This window comes from Hylobates moloch, unplaced genomic scaffold, assembly GCF_009828535.3.
Source record: "Hylobates moloch isolate HMO894 unplaced genomic scaffold, HMol_V3 SCAFFOLD_6, whole genome shotgun sequence".
Classification (NCBI taxonomy): Eukaryota; Metazoa; Chordata; class Mammalia; order Primates; family Hylobatidae; genus Hylobates; species Hylobates moloch.
Genome location: NW_026652281.1, coordinates 146,825,108 through 146,844,768, shown reverse-complemented (window position 1 = coordinate 146,844,768; position 19,661 = coordinate 146,825,108). Strand labels below are relative to the sequence as shown.

The 19,661-nt window shown below is 44.9% G+C and overlaps 1 protein-coding gene across 2 annotated transcripts in view; it reads right to left on the bottom strand.

Annotated features, from left to right (window-relative positions):
• Positions 1–19,661, bottom strand: part of DOCK2 (dedicator of cytokinesis 2) — a 448,549-nt gene that overhangs the window by 393,035 nt on the left and 35,853 nt on the right. For both annotated transcript variants that reach the window (XM_032158599.2, XM_032158600.2), the window contains exons 6-9: positions 19,085–19,233; positions 10,705–10,840; positions 8,235–8,389; positions 3,251–3,332 (exon numbers count right to left, since the gene is read on the bottom strand). In XM_032158599.2, coding sequence (XP_032014490.1) covers positions 3,251–3,332; positions 8,235–8,389; positions 10,705–10,840; positions 19,085–19,233 — 522 coding nt within the window. The remainder of the gene's footprint in view (positions 1–3,250; positions 3,333–8,234; positions 8,390–10,704; positions 10,841–19,084; positions 19,234–19,661) is intronic.

Below are 19,661 nucleotides of genomic sequence, written 5' to 3'. Positions count from 1 at the left end.
CCACCCTCTTCTCTTAAAAATTTTTTACTTGCTCCAAGGAAGAAACCAGACCTCTTAGAGCTGTCTCATCAGACAGCCCCCCGCCCCACACACACACATACCTCCACGCTAAAGAATCTTAAAGTGTAAAAAATAGCCAAATGCTATATCCACATTATATTCTCTGGAGGGTGTGTCAACTGGCAATCCTTATAGAGAATTGTGTTCCAATCTATGGTGTCTCCCAGTCATTTCTGCTTTGGCCTTATAAAACTCGAAAGTGTTGGGGAAGCAGGGCAATGGAACTTAACAAGCATCACCTGATTTAGGAACTTATTAGTGCTTTTATTATTCACTCTTGTTTCCTGTGTGTTAGCAGCCACCCTGAAACTGGGCTAAATCTTAGGGAACCTCGTAGTATATGCTGCTTTCTTCTTACATAGCCTTGTGGGGTGAACCCTTACAAAACAGAGAGAAAGGGCCGGGAGCAGTGGCTCATGCCTGTAATCCCAGCACTTTGGAAGGCCGAGTTGGGTGGATCACGAGGTCAGGAGATCAAGACCATCATGGCCAACATGGTGAAACCCCATCTATACTAAAATACAAAAAATTAGCAGGGCGTGGTGGCATGTGCCTGTAGTCCCAGCTACTTGGGAGGCTGAGGCAGGGGAATTGCTTGAACCCAGGAGGTGGAGGTTGCAGTGAGCTGAGATTGCGCCACTGCACTCCAGCCTGGTGACAGAGCAAGACTCCATCTCAAAAAAATAAAAATAAATAAATAAATAAATAAAACCAAACAGAGGGAAAGTCAACAGTCAGCTGGACCCACATGCCAGGTTCAGAGAGGCTCAAAGAGCTGGAAGCCTTCCCCCAACATAGGAGACCAGGAAGAGCTAACATCCAGAGAAGGAGGAAATAAGGCCAGCAAGACACATGCTTGCCAAGTCTTATCTCATCTCTAATTTAAACGTCACCTCGACACCCAGTTGAAAGTAACTTCTTGTCACATACCATCACATCACCCTGTTTTGATTATCTGCATTGCTTGGATTGCTTTCTGACATTGCTCTTGTTTATTTGTGCATGCATTTTATTACCTGAATTTAACCCCACTGCACCATGAAAGCACTCACTGCTGTATTGCCAGTGCTTAGCACAGAGCACATGCATAGTAGGCACTCATCGGCTAACTCTTGGATCGATATAAGAAGTGAGAGCACCATTACCTTCCTTGCCTCCTGATATGGTCTGGATCACTGTCCCCACCCAAATCTCACGTTAAAATGTAATCCCAGGCTGGAGGTGGGGCCTGATGGGAGGTGATTGGATCATGGGGGTGCTTTCTTATGGTTTAACACCACGAGAAATGATGATAGCACCTTTGGTTCTCCTAAGACCTGGTTGTTTAAAAGTGTGTAGCACCTCCCCGTCTCTCTTGTTCCTGCTCTGGCCACATAGGACAAGGCTGCTTTCCCTTTGCCTTCTGCCATGATGGCAACTTTCCTGAGGCCACCCCCCGCCAGAAGTCGAGAAGATGCCAACGTCACCCTTCTCGTACAGCCTGCAGAACCATGAGCCAATTAAACCTCTTTTCTTTACAAATTACCCAGTTTCAGGGATCTCTTTATAGCCATGCAAGAATGAACTAATACACCCCCAGATCAAGACTCTGATCATCTCAACAGAGGGAAGCATCCACCTGTTGAGCCTGTCAACCAAGGCTCTCAACTCCACTTGTTCTGAGGAGCTGAGATGTGGCCCAGGCAGAATTCCATGAAGGCAGGATTACATTCTCATTAATGCTGTGTGACACAAATTTACTGATGCTCTTTCCCCCATGTTTACATCATGAATTGGTTCTCTGCAAAATGAACCACTGATTGATTCCCCGTCCTTCTCCCTTTCATGAAACATCTGTCTTGTGGTTTAATGAGGAAGGCCTGTGGGACTCTCCTATTTATCAAGAAAATAAATAGGCTTCTCCTTCTAACTAATAACAGATAAACAGGATGGAGGTACATCTATATATGCCAAGAAAACTGCCTGAGCAATTAGGACCTATAATCCTATTCCATGCCTCTGGCCCATTTTTTAAACAAAATAACAAAATTAATCAGCTATTCCTCAATCTAATCACAACATAACACAAGACATTGCAATTAATGGGCTGTAACCAAAAAATTATTGTAGAGCAAGGTAGGTTAATCTGGCATGTCGGTCACTCCTGGATCCAACTCATCTGTTTGGTCAATGACCAAATCCCTCCCTGGCTCCTTCTCTGTAATTTCCCTTGCTAATACAGGCAATGTAGTGAAAAATCTCATAAATAGTGTTCTCCCCAAAGGAATTTACAGACAATGCTAAGATATTTAGGTGTCTTAAGATCACACTTGCTGGGTGCGGTGGCTCACACCTGTAATTCCAGCTACTCAGGAGGCTGAGGCAGGAGAATCACTTGAGATTCTCCTTGAGAGCCGAGATGGTGCCACTGCACTCCAGCCTGGGTGACAGAGCGAGACTCCATCTCAAAAAAAAAAAAAAAAAAAAAAAAATCACACTCTTCACACCCTTATGGAAACAGGATGAGAAAGGGGTCTCTACTGGAAATTATAACCTTTACTTATCTCCTTCTTTCCCCTGTTTCCCCTATTCAGAGCTAAAAAGCCAGCTTCGCTCTCAGAAATAAATCATCCAAATAACAATCAATTTCAACATTTCTACGTACATGTCTTGCCCAGTGAGTACTGGTATTTAGAAGGATGATCCTAAGGACCCACCAGATCGTTAGTCATCTATGACTTAATTATATTCAGAATGTCCAATTTACCAAGGCAGTCAATGTTCTAGGAAGGTCCTATTTTTTTCTGATATATTTTAGAAAGATTTTTCAGAACGCCCTGAACAAAGAAAGGAACTCAGGTTAATCATGAATGAACTAGAAAATCAAAATTGCTGTTGTGCCCAGTTCACCTGGGCATTATTGCTCAAAGAAGTTGGTGCTTGTTTATGTAGCATTCTGCATATGTTCTGTGTGTGTGCAGGAGTGAGACAGATACGGAGAGATGAGGAAAAACAGAGGTGAACATCCATCTTGCCAAAAGCTTCCTCAAGGCACACAATGTCCTTTGTCAGCTTTGGATTTCTGCATGAAGCCCAGAAGACAGCTCTGCAGGACAGCCACACTCCACCCTGAGCTCCTGACCAGCCTCATTTCCAAGGTCACGTTTTTGTGATTGGGGAACACGGTAATGAGAAGAGGGTGCACACTCACCGTGAAGACCACCTTCAGATTGTTGAGCATCTCAATCTCCTTAGGGAAGCCTCGGCTGCCCCATCGCACTAGGTAGTTCTCGCTGTGGGAAGAAGAGTGGCAGCCCGTTACTGCCAGGGGACCTGGTATCCGTTTAGTAAAAACATTCCCCAAGCATCTACTATGTGCCCAACACCATACTGGCTGCTGGGGGTATGCAGGTGTTTAGGATAGACACGGTCCTTCCCTCCGAGAGATCACAGTTGTGTTGAAAGACAGACATTAGACAGGCAAGAGCAAAGAACTATTAACATATGTGTATTTGCCACTTCTATCCCTCTGCCATCTGCTAAGCAAATTCTGGCACAGCTGTCTAATATTTTTGAGGAGCATCTGCATACTGATAGAGGTTATTGAGAATGGCAGAGATGAGAGGGGAAAGACTTTAGTATATTTTATTGGACATTAAGAATATATTTACCTTTTCCGGCCCATTCCCCGTTCAAGACTGAGTAAAGATCTGAATTATTTTAAGTTACCCTTTGAACGTAGAGCTGTTTCCCTGAATGGAATGTCATACTGTGATGGGTCATATAGGGCCTCAGCCATTATCTAAGATACAATTAAATAACTGTTTAAATGCCATTGTGACACTATTTATATAAAATTGTGCTACAGGCTAAGCACCCTTAATCTGAAAATCCAAAATATGAAATGTGCTCCCAAACCTGAAAATTTTTAAGTGTCAACATGATGCTCAAAGGAAATGTTCATCAGAGCATTTTAGATTTCAGATTTTTGGATTAGAGATGCTCAGCTGGTAGGTATATATAATGCAAATATTCCAAAATCCAAGAGAAAATCTGAAATCCAAAATACTTCTGGTCCCAAGCATTTTAAATAAGGAATAGTCAGCCTGTATAAAGGAAAAGTTCAGGATGTTGTATGAGTATATATCAAATGGACCTGACCTAGTGGGTGGTCAAGGAAGTCTTTGCTGAGGAAATGACATGAAATAAACTTGGTCAGGAAAAGAAGGTAGGAAAGGGAAATGTTTCAGGCAAAGTCAACATGAGTAAAGGCTATGAGGCAGCAACAAGCTGGATGCATCTAAGAAACAGATTTAAGGGGGCTGGGCACGGTGACTCATGCCTGTAATCCCACCTTTGCGAGGCCAAGGTGGGCATATCACCTGAGGTCAGGAGTTCGAGACCAGCCTGGGCAACATGGTGAAACCCCATCTCTACTAAAAATATAAAAAATTAGCCAGGCATGGTGGCACACACTTGTAGTCCCAGCTACTAGGGTGGCTGAGGCAGGAGAATCACTTGAACCTGGGAGGTGGAGGTTGCAGTGAGCTGAGGTTGTGCCACTGCACTCCAGACTGGGTAAAAAGGGAGACCCTCATCTCAAAAAAATAAAAATAAAAATAAACAGATTCAAGGGAAAGTTACAAGAGAAAAATTAGAGGGGGAGGCCAGATCACATAGGCTTTGTAGGCCATTCAAGGATTTTGCCTTGATGCTGAGAGTAATGGAAACCCATTGGAGGGTTTTATGAGGAGCAGCTATATGGTTCTAACATATGATCCTTTGCCATCTCGCATCTCCTAGCAGCCATCATGCTGGTCAGTCCCATCACTCCAGGAAGATAGAGAAGTCTGGCACTTATTTAAGTTAGAAGAAGCTTAATATAGTTTGCTGATTTGAGCCATCAGATTTTCCATGCCATCTAGGAGCATATAGTTGGTGCTAAATAAATGCCCATTATTTTAAATTAGGAACAAGATTTTTTAAAAATTCAAAAATCAAGTTAGCCTAAGAAGGCATAAAAGGATTCAGCAAAAATTAAAGGGACTTGACTTCCTTTTAGAGCTTTTTTTTAAATCTGTGATGCCTTGTTCCTCTCTCTCCAGTCACCCCAAAAGGTTAATGAGAGCAGACTGAACAGAATTCAAGTAGGCAATGGGGCCAATAGCAAAAATGAGCATAATCCCAGATTAACCAATGCTTAAAACTCAATCAAGTTAAGTGGATCTTTTAATCTTTTGTGTTTTTTTCAGTAAGATCTAAAAATTGTAGTGGAGTTTGCAGTAAACTAACCAGGAAGGCTCCATCCAAAATTTTTTTTTATTTTTAATGCTTTCTCGTTGGTAATTTCTGTACTGTTGTTAGTGAAATGCTTAGATATATTCCAGTACCTTCCATCATATGTAGCAAGCCCCTTAGTGACCCAGCTTGCTACATCTAAACAGCAAGCACCAGCAATTTTCTTCCAGGAGAAGCACAATCATAAATAAGGAAAGCAATTTGGAGGGCTGAGCTGGCCCCATGCATCCTTACCCAGGAAGATCTAGGTGGTGGAATCGGAAGGCTCACGGCATCAAGACAGGTAAGATCTCCTCCAAATGACAACCTACTCAGAGGAACGAGGAGTACTATTCCAACTCCTCATCACACAATTTTTGGGCATAAGCCTTACTACTAGCCTGATACCTGAACTGCTTCTCTTTTGTCCTATAAAAATTTACATTAAATTTCCCAAACAGGATCCCTTCAGGGATCTACTGGGGATCTGACCATGATTCAGTCCAACATTGAAACATCGTTCCCAGCCATATTTTTCCCAGTCCACACCTGGGCCACACTGAAGATGTCTTAACCTGCCTGTTGTTCACTATATGTTAACCCTGGCTAGAGCGGGCAGGAGCCCAGATTTCTTGCTTAGGGAAAGAGCAGCTCTTTCAGAGTGAGACTGACATTGGGAGTGTTCCCAGATTCCCCTGCCCCGCTTCCTGCATTGTGCCTCTTCTCTTCTTCCTTTGCTTTCTCCTCTTTTTACGATTGCTGGTTTCTGTTTGTCCTCCTCCCTCTGTTCATCCCCACTCTCCCAGGGCTGGCACTCATCTCCAGCACTCTCAGAGATGTCACTCAGGCACACCCCGTTGAGCATGGCATGCCAGGTGGCATGGCAGGGAGCATAGCTGCCACCTCGCTGACTCATGGCCTCCCTCCACAGAGCTGGTCCAGCCATCCATCACTGAGATGGGGCCAGCTGACCACACTACCTTGTCAATGTGGCAGGCAATAAGCACTTTCAGATCTGTTGTGTGTCACAGGCCCCATACTATTCCCTCTCAGTTGCTTCCAAGGCTCCTGAAACTGCAGCCAGTGAGCCTTTCAGGAACCTTGGGAGTAACTGACAGGGAACAGCAAGGGGCCTCTGCCTCTGACTCCCAAACCATTTCAAGGTAGGCGTAAGGGACCAGGGACACTCATTCTCGGGGTCCACCAAGGCTAAGCCAGGTGAATTGGGCTGACTCTTTAAGGTTAGGAACTTTAGTGCATAATAAAAAATACCTTTCCACCATAATGTTGCTAAAACCCTGGTGAAAACCATTTAGAATACTTGACACAACTCATTCCTTGGTGACCGACTTATGTGGGAAATAGCTTGTCTTTAGAGTCAGATGGGCCTGTATATACATCCCAGCTCTGCTGTTTACAAAGATTTGTGACTTTGGGCAAGCTGCTTGACTTCCCTGAGCCTCATTTTCTCACCCTAATGACACGGAACCGTGAGGATTAGATGAGACAATGTACAGACCCCCACACATTCTTCTGAGATGGACAGCCCCTCCAGTTTCATGAATGTCTCCAGGAGGCCACTGTTTACTAAAGCACCACTATTCACCAGGCACGGTGTATTTGTTCATTTAATCATCATAACAACAAGCCAGGAAGACAAAATTTTATCCATTTTTCCTACAAAGGCAGAGAGATCATGTTCTAGCTCTTTTCTAATGTGTGTCTCTACAAAAACTTAAAAATTAGCTGGACGTGGTGGCGCATGCCTGTAGTCACAGTCAGTGACCTCAAATACGAGACCATGTCTTGGCCTAAAACCCCAATGGAGGAGACAGGCAGTGGTCGCCTGAGAGGAAGGATGGTCTAAGCCACAAGTAGAGGCCAGGAGTCTGGCAGTGGGAGCTGGAGGAGCAGCAAAGTCTCTTCCCTGGAGATTCCCAAGAGTATTTTCCCTTCCTTGAGCTGAGGCACCCAGAAGTTCCCTCACTTCCTCCATTCCCAAGAACAACTTATTAAAGTAGTAATAATAACAGCCACTGCCCCTTGCATTACAGGCAACATGTGCCAGGCCTTGTGCATCACAAGCTCTTTCTCATTAAAGCCTGAAGGAAATGACCCTGTGAGGTCAGCACTCACATTGTGCAGATGGGAAACTCAGGCTTAAGAAACATTAACAACCTGCCCCACATTAAGAAAGAGTAAAGGCTGGGGCCTAGATGTGAACCCAGACAGATCTCAGAGCCTATACCCTTAACCTATTGCTGCTACAGAGGATTTGGAGCATTCATTTGTTAGCTCCTATTTTGAAAGTAGATATTGGCAGAGAGCAGTGGCTCACCCCTATAATCCCAGCACTTTGGGAAGCCAAGGTGGGAGGATCACTCAAAGCCAAGAGTTTGACACCAGACTGGACAATGCAGGAAGACCCTGCCTCTACAAAAAATTAAAAATTAACTGGGTGTGGTAGCACATGCCTATAGTCCCAGCTACTCAGGAGGCTGAGGTGGGAGAACCACTTGAGCCCAGGAGTTCAAGGCTACAGCGAGCCGTGATTGCACCCATGCACTCCAGCCTGGGCTAGCAGAGTGAGACCCTGTCTCAAAACAAAAAAGAAGTACATATTTTTATTCTAGCCAATGCTACTTGTCTGAATCTTGTTATTTCTGACTGTTTTCTGGCAATCAAAATCTATTTTACAAAACCCTACAACCATAAACTCCACTGTGGGGAAAAAACTGGTGGTAAATAACACTTCCACTTGACTCCTACAACCTCCAAAGAAGTTATTTCCACATTCTCACTCAGGCGCAGTCTCTTTTCCAGGTGGAGATTGCTCCACAAGTGAGGATGGAAAGAAAAGATGCTCTGTGCACTGCTTCCCATAGCCAGAGAAGCAGGGCAACCCTGGACACACCTACCTTATGACCATTTGCTTGTTGGGGTCATAGAGAGACATGAAGAGCTCAGCATCTTCCCCAATTCTGCACACAAAGTTTCTCACAAACACATAGAGGCTATGGGTGGGGGATGAGGAGATCCGGGAACACGTTCCATAATCTGGCTGGTTTTTTGACTGAAAGGCAGAAGGAAGAAGGAAAGAAGATAGAGAAAATTAGCCAACACCACTTAGAGCAACAGAAAGATAGTCAAGGATATCGGGTTCAAGCCTAAAGTTTTGGGCATTCCATCCACCCTGCCATCAAAAGCTTCTGTAACCTGAATCAATTCACTTTGACTCTCTTGGCCTGTATTTTTCTATCTTGGGAAATGTCACCACTGACCCAGACTTCTTCATAAAGTTAGTGTCATAAAAAGCAAAAACTATAAAAGAAAAATATTGCTTAAATGGATTTTTTCAAAACTATAAACTTTTGCCCTTTGAAAGATGCAACATCTAGGTACAGATTTGGAGAAACTTGCAAAACATATCTGACAAAGAATTTCTATCTAGAACATACAAATAACTCTTACAACTAATTATGAGGAAAATAACCCAATTAAAATGGGTAAAATGTTTGACCAGACACTTCTCAAGAGAAAATACAAGTGGAAATGACAGGAAGCACATGAAGAGATACTCAACATTACTACTAATAAAAAAAATGAAAATTAAAACTACAATGAGATACAACTACTCAACCACTAGAATGGCTAAGTTAAAAAGTCTGATAATATCAAGTGTTGACGAGGATGAAGAGCAACTAAAGCTCTCATATATTGCTGGTAGAAATGCAAAATTAGGCTGGCATGGTGGCTCACACCTGTAATCTCAGCAGTTTGGAAGGCTGAGATGAGCTGACCATTTGAGCCCAGGAATTCAAGATCAGCCTGGGCAACACAGTGAAAGCCCATCTCTACAGAAAATAAAAAAAATTAGCCAGGCATGTTGGCATGCACCTGTGATCCCAGCTACTTGGGAGGCTGAGGTAGAACAATCACCTCAGCCCAGGGGGTCAAAGCTGCAGTAAGCCATGATCACACCATTATACTCTAGCCTGGATGATAGAGTGAGACACCCTGTCTCAAAAAAACAAAAAAAATTGTACAACCATTTTGAGAAATAGCATGGCAATACCTTAAAAAGTTATATATACACTTATCACATGATCCAGCAATCCCACTGCTAAGTATTGCCCAAAAGGAATTAAAACATGTCCACACAAGGATTTGTTTCCAAATGTTCATAGTTGCATTAGTATAATAGCTCTGAACTGAAAACTTACCCAAATGCCCAATAATTGGTCAATGCTATATACCATTGGTAACTGGTCAGTGGTATACTGACTCAGTAATAAAAAGGACCAAAATGTTAATATGCACAACAACATAAACCTCAAAAACATCAAGCTGAGTAAAAGTCAAACAGAAAATTAATACCACATGATTCCATTTATATGAAACTCTAGAAAAGGCAAATCTACAGTGACAGGAAATTAGGGGTTGCACAGGGCTTGGGGCTGGAGAAGGAGCACAAAGAAATTTTTAGGGTGATGGAACTGTTCTTTATCTTGATTGTCATGACGTTTATCCAACACAATATACTATTACAATTCATTAAAGAGTAATTTAAAATGAGTGAAATGTACTGTATGAAAATTATATCTTAATAAATCTAAAAACAAAATTGCTTTAGAATAACACAGAGTAGCTAAAATAATTTTTTAAAATAAAAGTCAGACTGTTAACCTTTCCTTGAAATCTTTCACTGATTTCCCATCAGTGGGAATAACGTCACAACTCTTTTCCAAAACCCCTCAGGCCCTTTGAGATCTGGCTCCACCTACCTGCCTCTGCAAATCATTGCCTAAACTCCCCTAGTGTTCACCACACCTCATCCTTGTTTGGCTTTCCTACTCCTTGAATAGTCAGAATGCAGTCCTACCTCAGGGCCTTTGCACCTGCTGTGCCCTCTGCCTGGAACCCCTGTCCCAGATCGTCCTAGGCCTGGTGCCTTCACATGATTCAGGTGTCAGCTCAAATATCCCTCTTGAGAGAGGCCTCTCCTGGCAGAGCTTTTTTAACATAGCTCCTGAGTCACTTTGATTCACATAACCTGGTTCATTGCCTTTTATACACTCATCTGGAATTAATATTTTCACTTATTTATTTACTTTTTTATCGCCTTTCTTCTCTTCCCCTTCTGGAATCTACAAGCTCCAAGAGATCAAGAAACTTCCCTGCCATTTAACTACCTGTGAGATGGATGTTGAATGAATTACAGATTTGAGTACAAAACCACAGTTAAACACATGTGGTTGCTGATCATCTCAGGTCATAGACAGATGCCCCTTGAATAATACACAGTCTGGTTAATTAGCCCATTATTTTAAGTTTACGATGTGCTAAATGATTGTATCGCTTGATCAAAGCCTAGTTAGTAAAGCTCACCATTTCTTCTTTGATACGCTCTGTGATTTTACCAGTTGCTTCCTTATGTGCATGGAACAAGCTGATGACACTGGTATTATCAGGGTCCAAGATATTTCCATCTTCATCTCTGACAATCAAATCGAGCTCAAGGATTCTGTAAAGCAAAAACTGGAGGTGAAGATAAATCAGGGGAGAACTTTAGGTCACTGGTGAGAAGCTTTTTACCAGAAAGTTCAACTGATTTCTGGGGATCATATAGTCACATAGAAGAGCTCTACACTGATAGCCTGGGACACTGCTAGTGAGCACATATTGGTATAGTAGACCCCCTTTAGAAGGTACTGTAGTAGTGTGCATTCAATTTTTTAAAAAGGTGTATCTTCCACAGTCTTAAACTGAAACACCCAACACTTGAACTAGGATGTGTTGCAGACTTGTTCACATCAGCAAGTATTAAAAAAAGAAAAAACAAAATGTCAGCTGGGCACGGTGACTCATGCCTGTAATCCCAGCACTTTGGGAGGCCAAAGCGGGTGGATCACCTGAGGTCAGGAGTTCAAGACTAGCCTGGCCAAGATGGTGAAACCCTGTCTCTACTAAAAATACAAAAATTAGCCAGGCATGGTGGTGAGCTCCTGTAATCCCAGCTACTTGGGAGGCTGAGACAGTAGAATTGCTTGAACCCGGGAGGCGGAAGTTGCAGTGAGCCGAGATTGCACCATTGCACTCCAGCCTGGGTAACAGAGTGAGACTCCATCTCAGAAAAAAAAAAAAAGGTCTACTAAAAGAGAAATGGCTAAATCAACAATGATCTATCTATAATGGAATACCACATAGCAGAGCTTTAAAAATATTATATAGTTTGGTTATGTTTAATAACATATTTCAGTGCAAAAATCAAGCATGGAAAGATGCATATAGTGTGCATACAATATTTATCTTTATAAATAAATAACAATAAAACAAATAAAAAATAGGCCAGATATGTTATCTGGGTTCATGTATAAGAATAAACTTATGTATGAGAGAAAGCTCTGAATGAAAAAAGGACCAAACTACCAACACAGCTTATCAGTGGGGACAGGTAGGGGCCTAGGGCTGGAGGAGTAAAGGGGTCAAAGGTTACATGTGCCTTGTATCAATTTATTTAATTTTTTTTTCATTTGTCAGGGTCTTGCTCTGTCTTCCCGGCTGGGGTACAGTGGTGCGATCATAGCTTCCCACAGCCTTGAACTCTTGGGCTCAAGCAATCCTCCCACCTCAGCTTCCTGAGCAGCTGGGACTACAGGCGCATGCCACCATGCCCAGCTACTACCGTACCTAGCCTCTTTTTAAATATATACACAGAGGAGGTATTTATATATTACTCAATAAAAATTTGAAAATAGTGGTTGGGGAAAAACAATCTCAGACATATTGACTGTTACCCACAGATTAATTAATAAAATTAATCCATTTAATTCTCATAACAACCCTATGAAGGAGGTACTATCAATAACCCCATTTTACAAATGAAGAAAAGACTGAGGATATGAGGACTGATTAATTTGCTCAAGATCATATAGCTAGTAAAAACTAAGAATACATCTTTGTCCACACTCATAACCTCTCTAGTATGCTTACTATAATAGATAGGAGGAGCTTAGGAGCAGTGTATGGGTTGCGGGGTGGGGTAGGGTATGTTTGCAGAAACCGTAACTCGAAACTGCTTTTGCACTTGGTATTGAGATGAAGAGCCTCAGTTGTTCATACAAAGAAGGTAGGAAGAGGTGGGGCTGATGGATTCTGAGAAGGCCAACCATAGTCCTGCTTGGTTGCCACTACTAAATACCAGATTCTGGAAGGGTAGCAAGGACAAATGAAGGAGACTAAGTCTTCATCTCTATCAGAGAATGGAATTGAGAGGTGCATCCCTCATCTTGTCCAAACGCAGTCAGAAGTGAGCCAAGGTTCACCCATTTGTCCACATTCATTAGGAAATTAACTCCCAACTTGATATGACTCATGACGGTACACGGCCATGCCGCCCAACGGCAATGCTAAGGGGGAAGAAACACATTCGGCTAATGCTTAGCAGAGGCTCTCCTGACCTTGGAAAAGATGGAGCATCGCCGATACATAATTTAATGCCAAGATCTCTCTGGCTGTTTCTCCTCAAAATTTATCAAAGTGGATTTGGTTCTAAAATACATGAATAAAACATTTTCCTAGGTCCGGCTATCTTGGGATGTGGAGAAGTCATTTGAGGATTCCTCACTCCTTGGACATCAAAATTGTGTCCGGAATTGGTGGGTTCTTGGTCTCACTGACTTCAAGAATGAAGCCGCGGACCCTCTCGGTGAGTGTTACAGCTCTTAAAAGCAGCGTGGATCCAAAGAGTGAGCAGTAGCAAGATTTATTGCAAAGAGCGAAACAACAAAGCTTCCACAGTGTGGAAGGGGACCCGAGTGGGTTGCCGCTGCTGGCTCGGGCAGCCTGCTTTTATTCTCTTATCTAGCCCCACCCACGTCCTGCTGATTGGTAGAGCCGAGTGGTCTGTTTTGACAGGGCGCTGATTGGTGTGTTCACACACCTTGAACTAGATACAGAGTGCCGATTGGTGTGTTTACAATCCATGAGCTAGACATAAAGGTTCGCCACATCTCCACCAGAGCAGCTAGATACAGTGTCGATTGGTGCACTCGAGCTAGACACAGGGTGCTGATTGGTGTGTTTACAATCCGTGAGCTAGACATAAAGGTTTCCCACATCTCCACCAGACTCAGGAGCCCAGCTGGCTTCACCCAGTGGATCCTGCGCTGGGGCTGCAGGCGGAGCTGCCTGCCAGTCCCTTGCCATGGGCTCGCACTCCTCAGCCCTTGGGTGGTCGATGGGACTGGGCACCGTGAAGCAGGGGGCGGCGCTCGTCGGGGAGGCTTGGGCGGCACAGGAGCCCATGGAGGGGTGGGAGGCTTGGGCATGGTGGGCTGCAGGTCTCGAGCCCTGCGCCGCAGGAAGGCAGCCAAGGCCTGGCGAGAAATCCAGCGCAGCGCCAGTGGGCTGGCACTGCTGGGGGACCCAGTACACCCTCTGCAGCCACGGGCCTGGGTGCTAAGTCCCTTACTGCCCGGGGCCGGCAGGGCCGGCCGGGTGTTCCGAGTGCAGGGCCTGCCGAGCCCACGCCCACCGGGAACTCCAGCCGGCCCGCAAGCGCCGCACGCAGCCTCGGCTCTCGCTTGCGCCTCTCCCTCCACACCTCCCCGCAAGCTGAAGGAGCCGGCTCCCGCCTTGGCCAGCCCAGAAAGGGGCCCCACAGTGCAGTGGTGGGCTGAAGGGCTTCCCAAGTGCCGCCAAAGTGGGAGCCCAGGCAGAGGAGGCACCGAGAGCAAGTGAGGGCTGTGAGGACTGCCAGCACGCTGTCACCTCTCAAAACCACTTGGAACTTTGGGAGCTTCGGTAGGATTGACAGGACTCTCGTGGCCCAGGGGCAGGAGAGGCTGTCCTCCACAGCCTCTGAATGCAGCCACCATGCATTTTGGGGAGCAGAACATTTAGGCATTCTCTCATCAGGATGTAACCCCAGTGCTCTCTTCTGTTCAAGGAAGTGATAAAATGAAGCCAAGATGAGGTTAGGGGGAAAAGGCCCCACTGTATGCATTTATAATAAAATTTTCAAAAAAAGGTAAAATCAGCTGGGCATGGTGGCACACACCTGTAGTTCCAGCTCCTGGGGAGGCTGAGGTGGGAGGATCACTTGAGCCCAGGAGATGGAGACTGCAGTGTGCTGTGATTGCACCACTGCATATGCCAGCCTAAAAATCTGTGATGCCTCCCCATTGCTGTCTGGACAAATCCAGACTCAGTTGGTGCTAAAATCCTCAAGGTTCCAGCCCCAGTCCACCCATGTCTCCCTCTCCACGGTCATGTCAACCTCTCATCTCCCACATTCTCTCCCTCTGAGTTTCTCTTCATTTCACCTAATAATTCCTGCTGGTCTAGTTAGATTCAGAGTGGTTGTCATCCCCACCCTGATTCCCACCCCCACGTCCTCCAACCTTCTTGCCCATGCTTCCTGCACTCCTAATGTGTATGACTTCTGACTGAAAGTGGCTGCTTACTTCTCTGCCTCCCTTATTAACTCACATGGCTCATGGAAGGCAGTAGAATACAGCAGTTAAGCACTTGAACTCTGGAGCCACATTATCAGTTCAAATTCCACTGCATCTTGAGCAAAATCACCTGCCGTTCAAAAGACCACCAGGATAGCTAAACAGTAGAAAGTGTAACTGAGGAGCTCAGCTTCAAAATGCATTTTAAAACTTTTTTCTTGGCCAGGCTCGGTGGCTCATGACTGTAATCCTAGCACTTTTGGAGGCCATGGCCGGTGGATCACAAGGTCAGGAGTTCAAGACCAGCCTGGCCAATGTGGTGAAACCCCCTCTTTACTAAAAATACAAAAATGAGCCAGGTGTGGCGACGTGTGCCTGTAGTCCCAGCTACTTGGGAGGCTGAGGCAGGAGAATCACTTGAACCCGGGAGGCAGAGATTGCAGTGCACTCTGCACTCCAGCCTGGGCAACAGATGGAGACTCTGTCTCAAAAAAGAAAAATAAAAAAAAAGCTTTTCTCAAGACTCAAGATGTAACCTTGAGAAAAACTATAGAAACCTTTTTTTCTTAGTCTTAAAGTATAGCCTTGAAACATAGTTTGAAGCTCCATTCTCTTCTCTCTTCTAACATGTACTCTCTTACTCCATGCATATTTACTTAACTCTACGCTTGTTAAGAAATTCCAGGGGCTAATTTAAAACAAACCAGGCATGAGAGCGCAGCTACAGAATCCTCCCCCACTTAAAGACTGCCTCAAGATGGATCATCTACAGCCTGGCCACTGTCAAGATGGCACCAGCCTATGCTCCAGGTGGACCGTAACTCAAGACTGGCATCAGGGCAAGACACACAGCCCCTGCACCCTGCACAGCTCCTGCATGCCTCCCACATCCAGCTTCCCTTTTTGAAACTCCTGCCCTCAGCCCAGAGTTCTGAAGTGGTTTCTAGAGGGGTGAGCCTGTATGTTTCCCCACGGCTGGCTTTGGAAATAAAGTCACTTTCCTTACAATGCAGTTTGTCCCTGTTACTGGCTTTCCAAGCAGTGAGCAGCAGAGCCTGCGCTTCATTACAAAAGGAGAACCTTACTGGTTACATCGGTTTGCAAACTTTGAAGAGACAGTCTCTGGCATGTCTGGAAGGTGCTCTCCCTTTGAAGAGGGAAAGGACATGTTGGGTTTTATGCCTCACAGGGCCAGCATCATACATATTCAGCAGGTTTAGGGGAAAAATTACACATATTTATGGAGACAAGAGCATGCACAATGGGTAAACATGTATGTAACATACATCCCGTGTTCACTCTGGGGTGGGGTTTATTATTAAAATAAGGTGAAACTTGGCACTTTACATCAAAAGGTGAACTACTGGACACAGTTTGTAGGCAGGCTTAAGCTGGCTGAAACTGACTTAAGGTTTGCAGTTCTTTATCAAAAAAAAGAATGTTTAGCAGGCCAGTCCTCTGTCCACTTAGAGTTACAGTGGTGTGGATGTAAATCAGAGTTAGGAGGGGTCTGATAATTGGCCTGATAGCTCCTATTGTTAGGGAGTTTGGCAACAGTGTGTTTTTCTTGTAGCTGTAGGAATTTAGGGAGTTGCCATGCCAGCTCCCCTGAACGCTCAACCTGACCCATAGGTAGCTGTTGTTTCCTTAACCTTACGGTCCACCTTAGTTGATAAAGAAGCATCTATGTTGGTTTCTCAGATCACACACCTAATCACTCTTGAGCCTCACTTCCTCACCTGAGAAACAGGGTGAGAATAGTGCCTACCTCATAAAGTTGTTGTGAGACTTCACAGAGTTAATATATGGAAAGTGCTTTAAACGGTGCCTGGTATATAGTGAGCACTCCAGAAGTTATCATTAGTTCTCATTGCTTGCTCTTTGATTGTTGTTAAAAACAGAGGCTGTATTGTGTATGCATCTGTACCCTGTACCCTTGGGACCTACCAGGTGTGCAAAGAAAGTTTGATATTCTAAATGAAGGAACGGAATGAATGAGAGAAGAAATGAGCTCATTCTGATCACTCCTCCAAAGTTCAGTTCCACTTTGTGCCACTCCCACCCACTCTCCCAGCTGCTGGAGGTTGGAGGTGGGCGTTCCCAGGCTGATCCTGATGCTTGGCCCAGACGCTGGGCCTCCTGGATTTGGGGCAGCTGCCCATCCCATACCAGAGCTCTGAGCACCTAAACTATCAGGCCAGTGATAAGATGCCCAACTCTCTCACTTGAAGCTGAAGTAGTCAGGTAGATAAGGGGCCCTGAGCTTGAGGTCTCAGTCTGTGCCACGGGGCATCTCTCACTTCCCCAAAGGAAACTGACAGAACTAAAAGCACGGGGCTATAGTTCAGAGGATGCTGCAGAGGAGGGGCTGGTTTAGGGAGGACCCTCTTTCTCCTTTTTCTCCCATCACCACCATTTGCCCATTCACTCAGTTATCACTCACTAAGCACCTACTATGTGCAGACCTTGTTCCAGGCACACGCATAGAGGTGATTTAGACAGTCAACATCCTATAAGATCTTCCACAATAAGAGGGAAGCCGGGCCAAAAAGGAGGCAATTACTGCTCAGGGCCTTCAAGAGCACCTACCCTGGCCCAAGGCGGGTAGTGGAAAATCAGGGAAGGCTTCCTGTGAGTGGTGACCACTTCTTCCATTCCTGGTCCTTCTTCTCAGGAGCCCCCATTGAGAAAACAACATTTGAAGGTCATAGATGTCATTGTAAAGCAGCCCTCAATTCCCATACACTCAGCTGCAACTGTGCTCAGCTAAAGACATCATGGAACCAATGGCAGTAGCAGCTGCGGAGCAAACCCTTCCTGTCACTTTAGGATGATATGCTTTATAAGCAGATTTGGACACACTTGCCAGATGCCAATTGGGGCACCAGCAGAGGGACTGTGTTCCTGGGATGGAGACCGGCTGTAAGTTGGAGCCACTGACTTTCCTCTCCAAATCCTCCTCCTAGTGCTTATGGCAGGGCAAGAAAGCCTGGCCTGGATGCTGGGGAAACTTCTTTCTATTCCCATTAAACGGGCTTTTTACTTCCCCCTCAGGCCCTGTGTTCCAGCCTTCAGACCCACTTTGCAGTTCCTTGAGTATGCCATGCTCTCTCATGAGCCCCTGACCCTCCTTCTTTTTTTAGCCTGCTTAATATCTCTTTATCCTTCAAACTTCAGCTGAGGGGTCACTTCCTTCAGGAAGTCTTCCTTGGCTTCCTTCTCTAAGGCTCATTAAAAGTAACTCTTGCTTCCTGAGCTATCGAACTTATCACAGTACATATCAGCAGTTTACTTGTGGCTTACTCCTAATTGGAACTGTGACCCTTTAGTGGACAGGGACTTTTATTTCTACAGCCCCAATACCTAGCAGGAAATCCAGCCGACTACAAGTGCTCAATACATGTTTGTGGTTGGAATGAATGAACAAATGAACAGAATGTTTGGAGGCCATTCAAAAGATCAGGAGGGAGGGAAGGTCCTTATAGTTCTCAAATGCTATCCAAGTAGCAGAGTGGTGAGGCCCATGGACCCTAAAGCCAGACCGCCTGGGTCTAAGTTCAGGTTCTATCATTTACTAGCTGCGCGACTCTGGACAAGTTACCTACCCCACTGAAAACCATGTTTCTTTATCTGAAAAAAGTGGGAATAATCAAACTGCATACCCCATAGAGTTATTATAAGAATTAAATGAGACAATGCCTGTAAAACACTTAGCTCCAAGCCTGGCGTACGATGAGCTCTGATTAAGAGTTACTTATGATGTTATTATCAGTGGGTTGTCCCACCTCAAATAATTGGTTCATTTTCTCCTTAACTTCATAGCATTCAAATCCCAACCAATTTTTACTTCTCTTCCCTTTTGAGGAAACATTTTTGTAATTGTGCATTTGAGTTAGCTGATGGTGTGTGGGTTGGATACTTTAGGATGGGGGAAGAGACATTAAGTCTCACACTGGGATTTAAGGGAGAGTTTTGTAAATGCAGGGATGAAATGACAACTGAGCTGAAAGGGAACTAGCATGACTGTGCTCTCTAGTCCATCGGAAGTAGGTTAAATGAGTGTCCTAAATCTCTCAGCCTGGGAATAACACCGTGTTATGCACAAGCCTTCTCTCCACCTGCATGTCCCTGGGTTCTCTGGGGGTGGTAACAACAGCACACAAGCACAGCCACATTGGTTACAACCTTCTCCCAAACAGAAAGTGACAAACTTGCATCTAAAAATGAAACCAAGCTTCTGGGGAGAGAGAAAGGGAAGAAAGAGGATGGCTGGGGGAAGAAAACCTCTTTGCAGAGTAAAGAGAGGTTACTTGTTGCCATAGTCAATTTTGGACGTGACTTTCTGCTTCAGTTCCTTCAGCTCGTCCTTGGGCAAGGTTCCTGAGAGAAGCTGGGACCTCCACTCCATCAGATCGTACATCATGGACTGCACCTGGAGAAAACGCTTCTTTTTGCTGGCCTAGGAGACAAGAAACAACCCATAATCACCTGTGTTAAAGGGGCATGACCATCTATTTGGCAGGCTGTGCCAAAGTCAGGTGAGTGTGGTCAAGGGCCACAGCCTGAGGCTCTCTCTCACCCCTACCCACTACAAAAGGATTAGGTGGGGGTCCTAGTCATTGATATATTTATTCCCCTTGGGCCACAGGGATTTCCCAGAAGCAAAAATAAAAATCCCAATCACTTCTTGGTTAAGGAATGAGTGATTTCTGACTTTCTCTAAAAAGATATTTATTGAACAGGAATGCTACGAACATCTGCCCTAATGGAGGTCCCAGAGCTCAGGCCCTTTGAGGCTGGGAGCCAGGGCCATTTCTCTGGTGATAAAGGACGGCTTCTAGGACAGCATTCCCCAAAGTGTGGCATGTGTATGTACCACCTATGGGA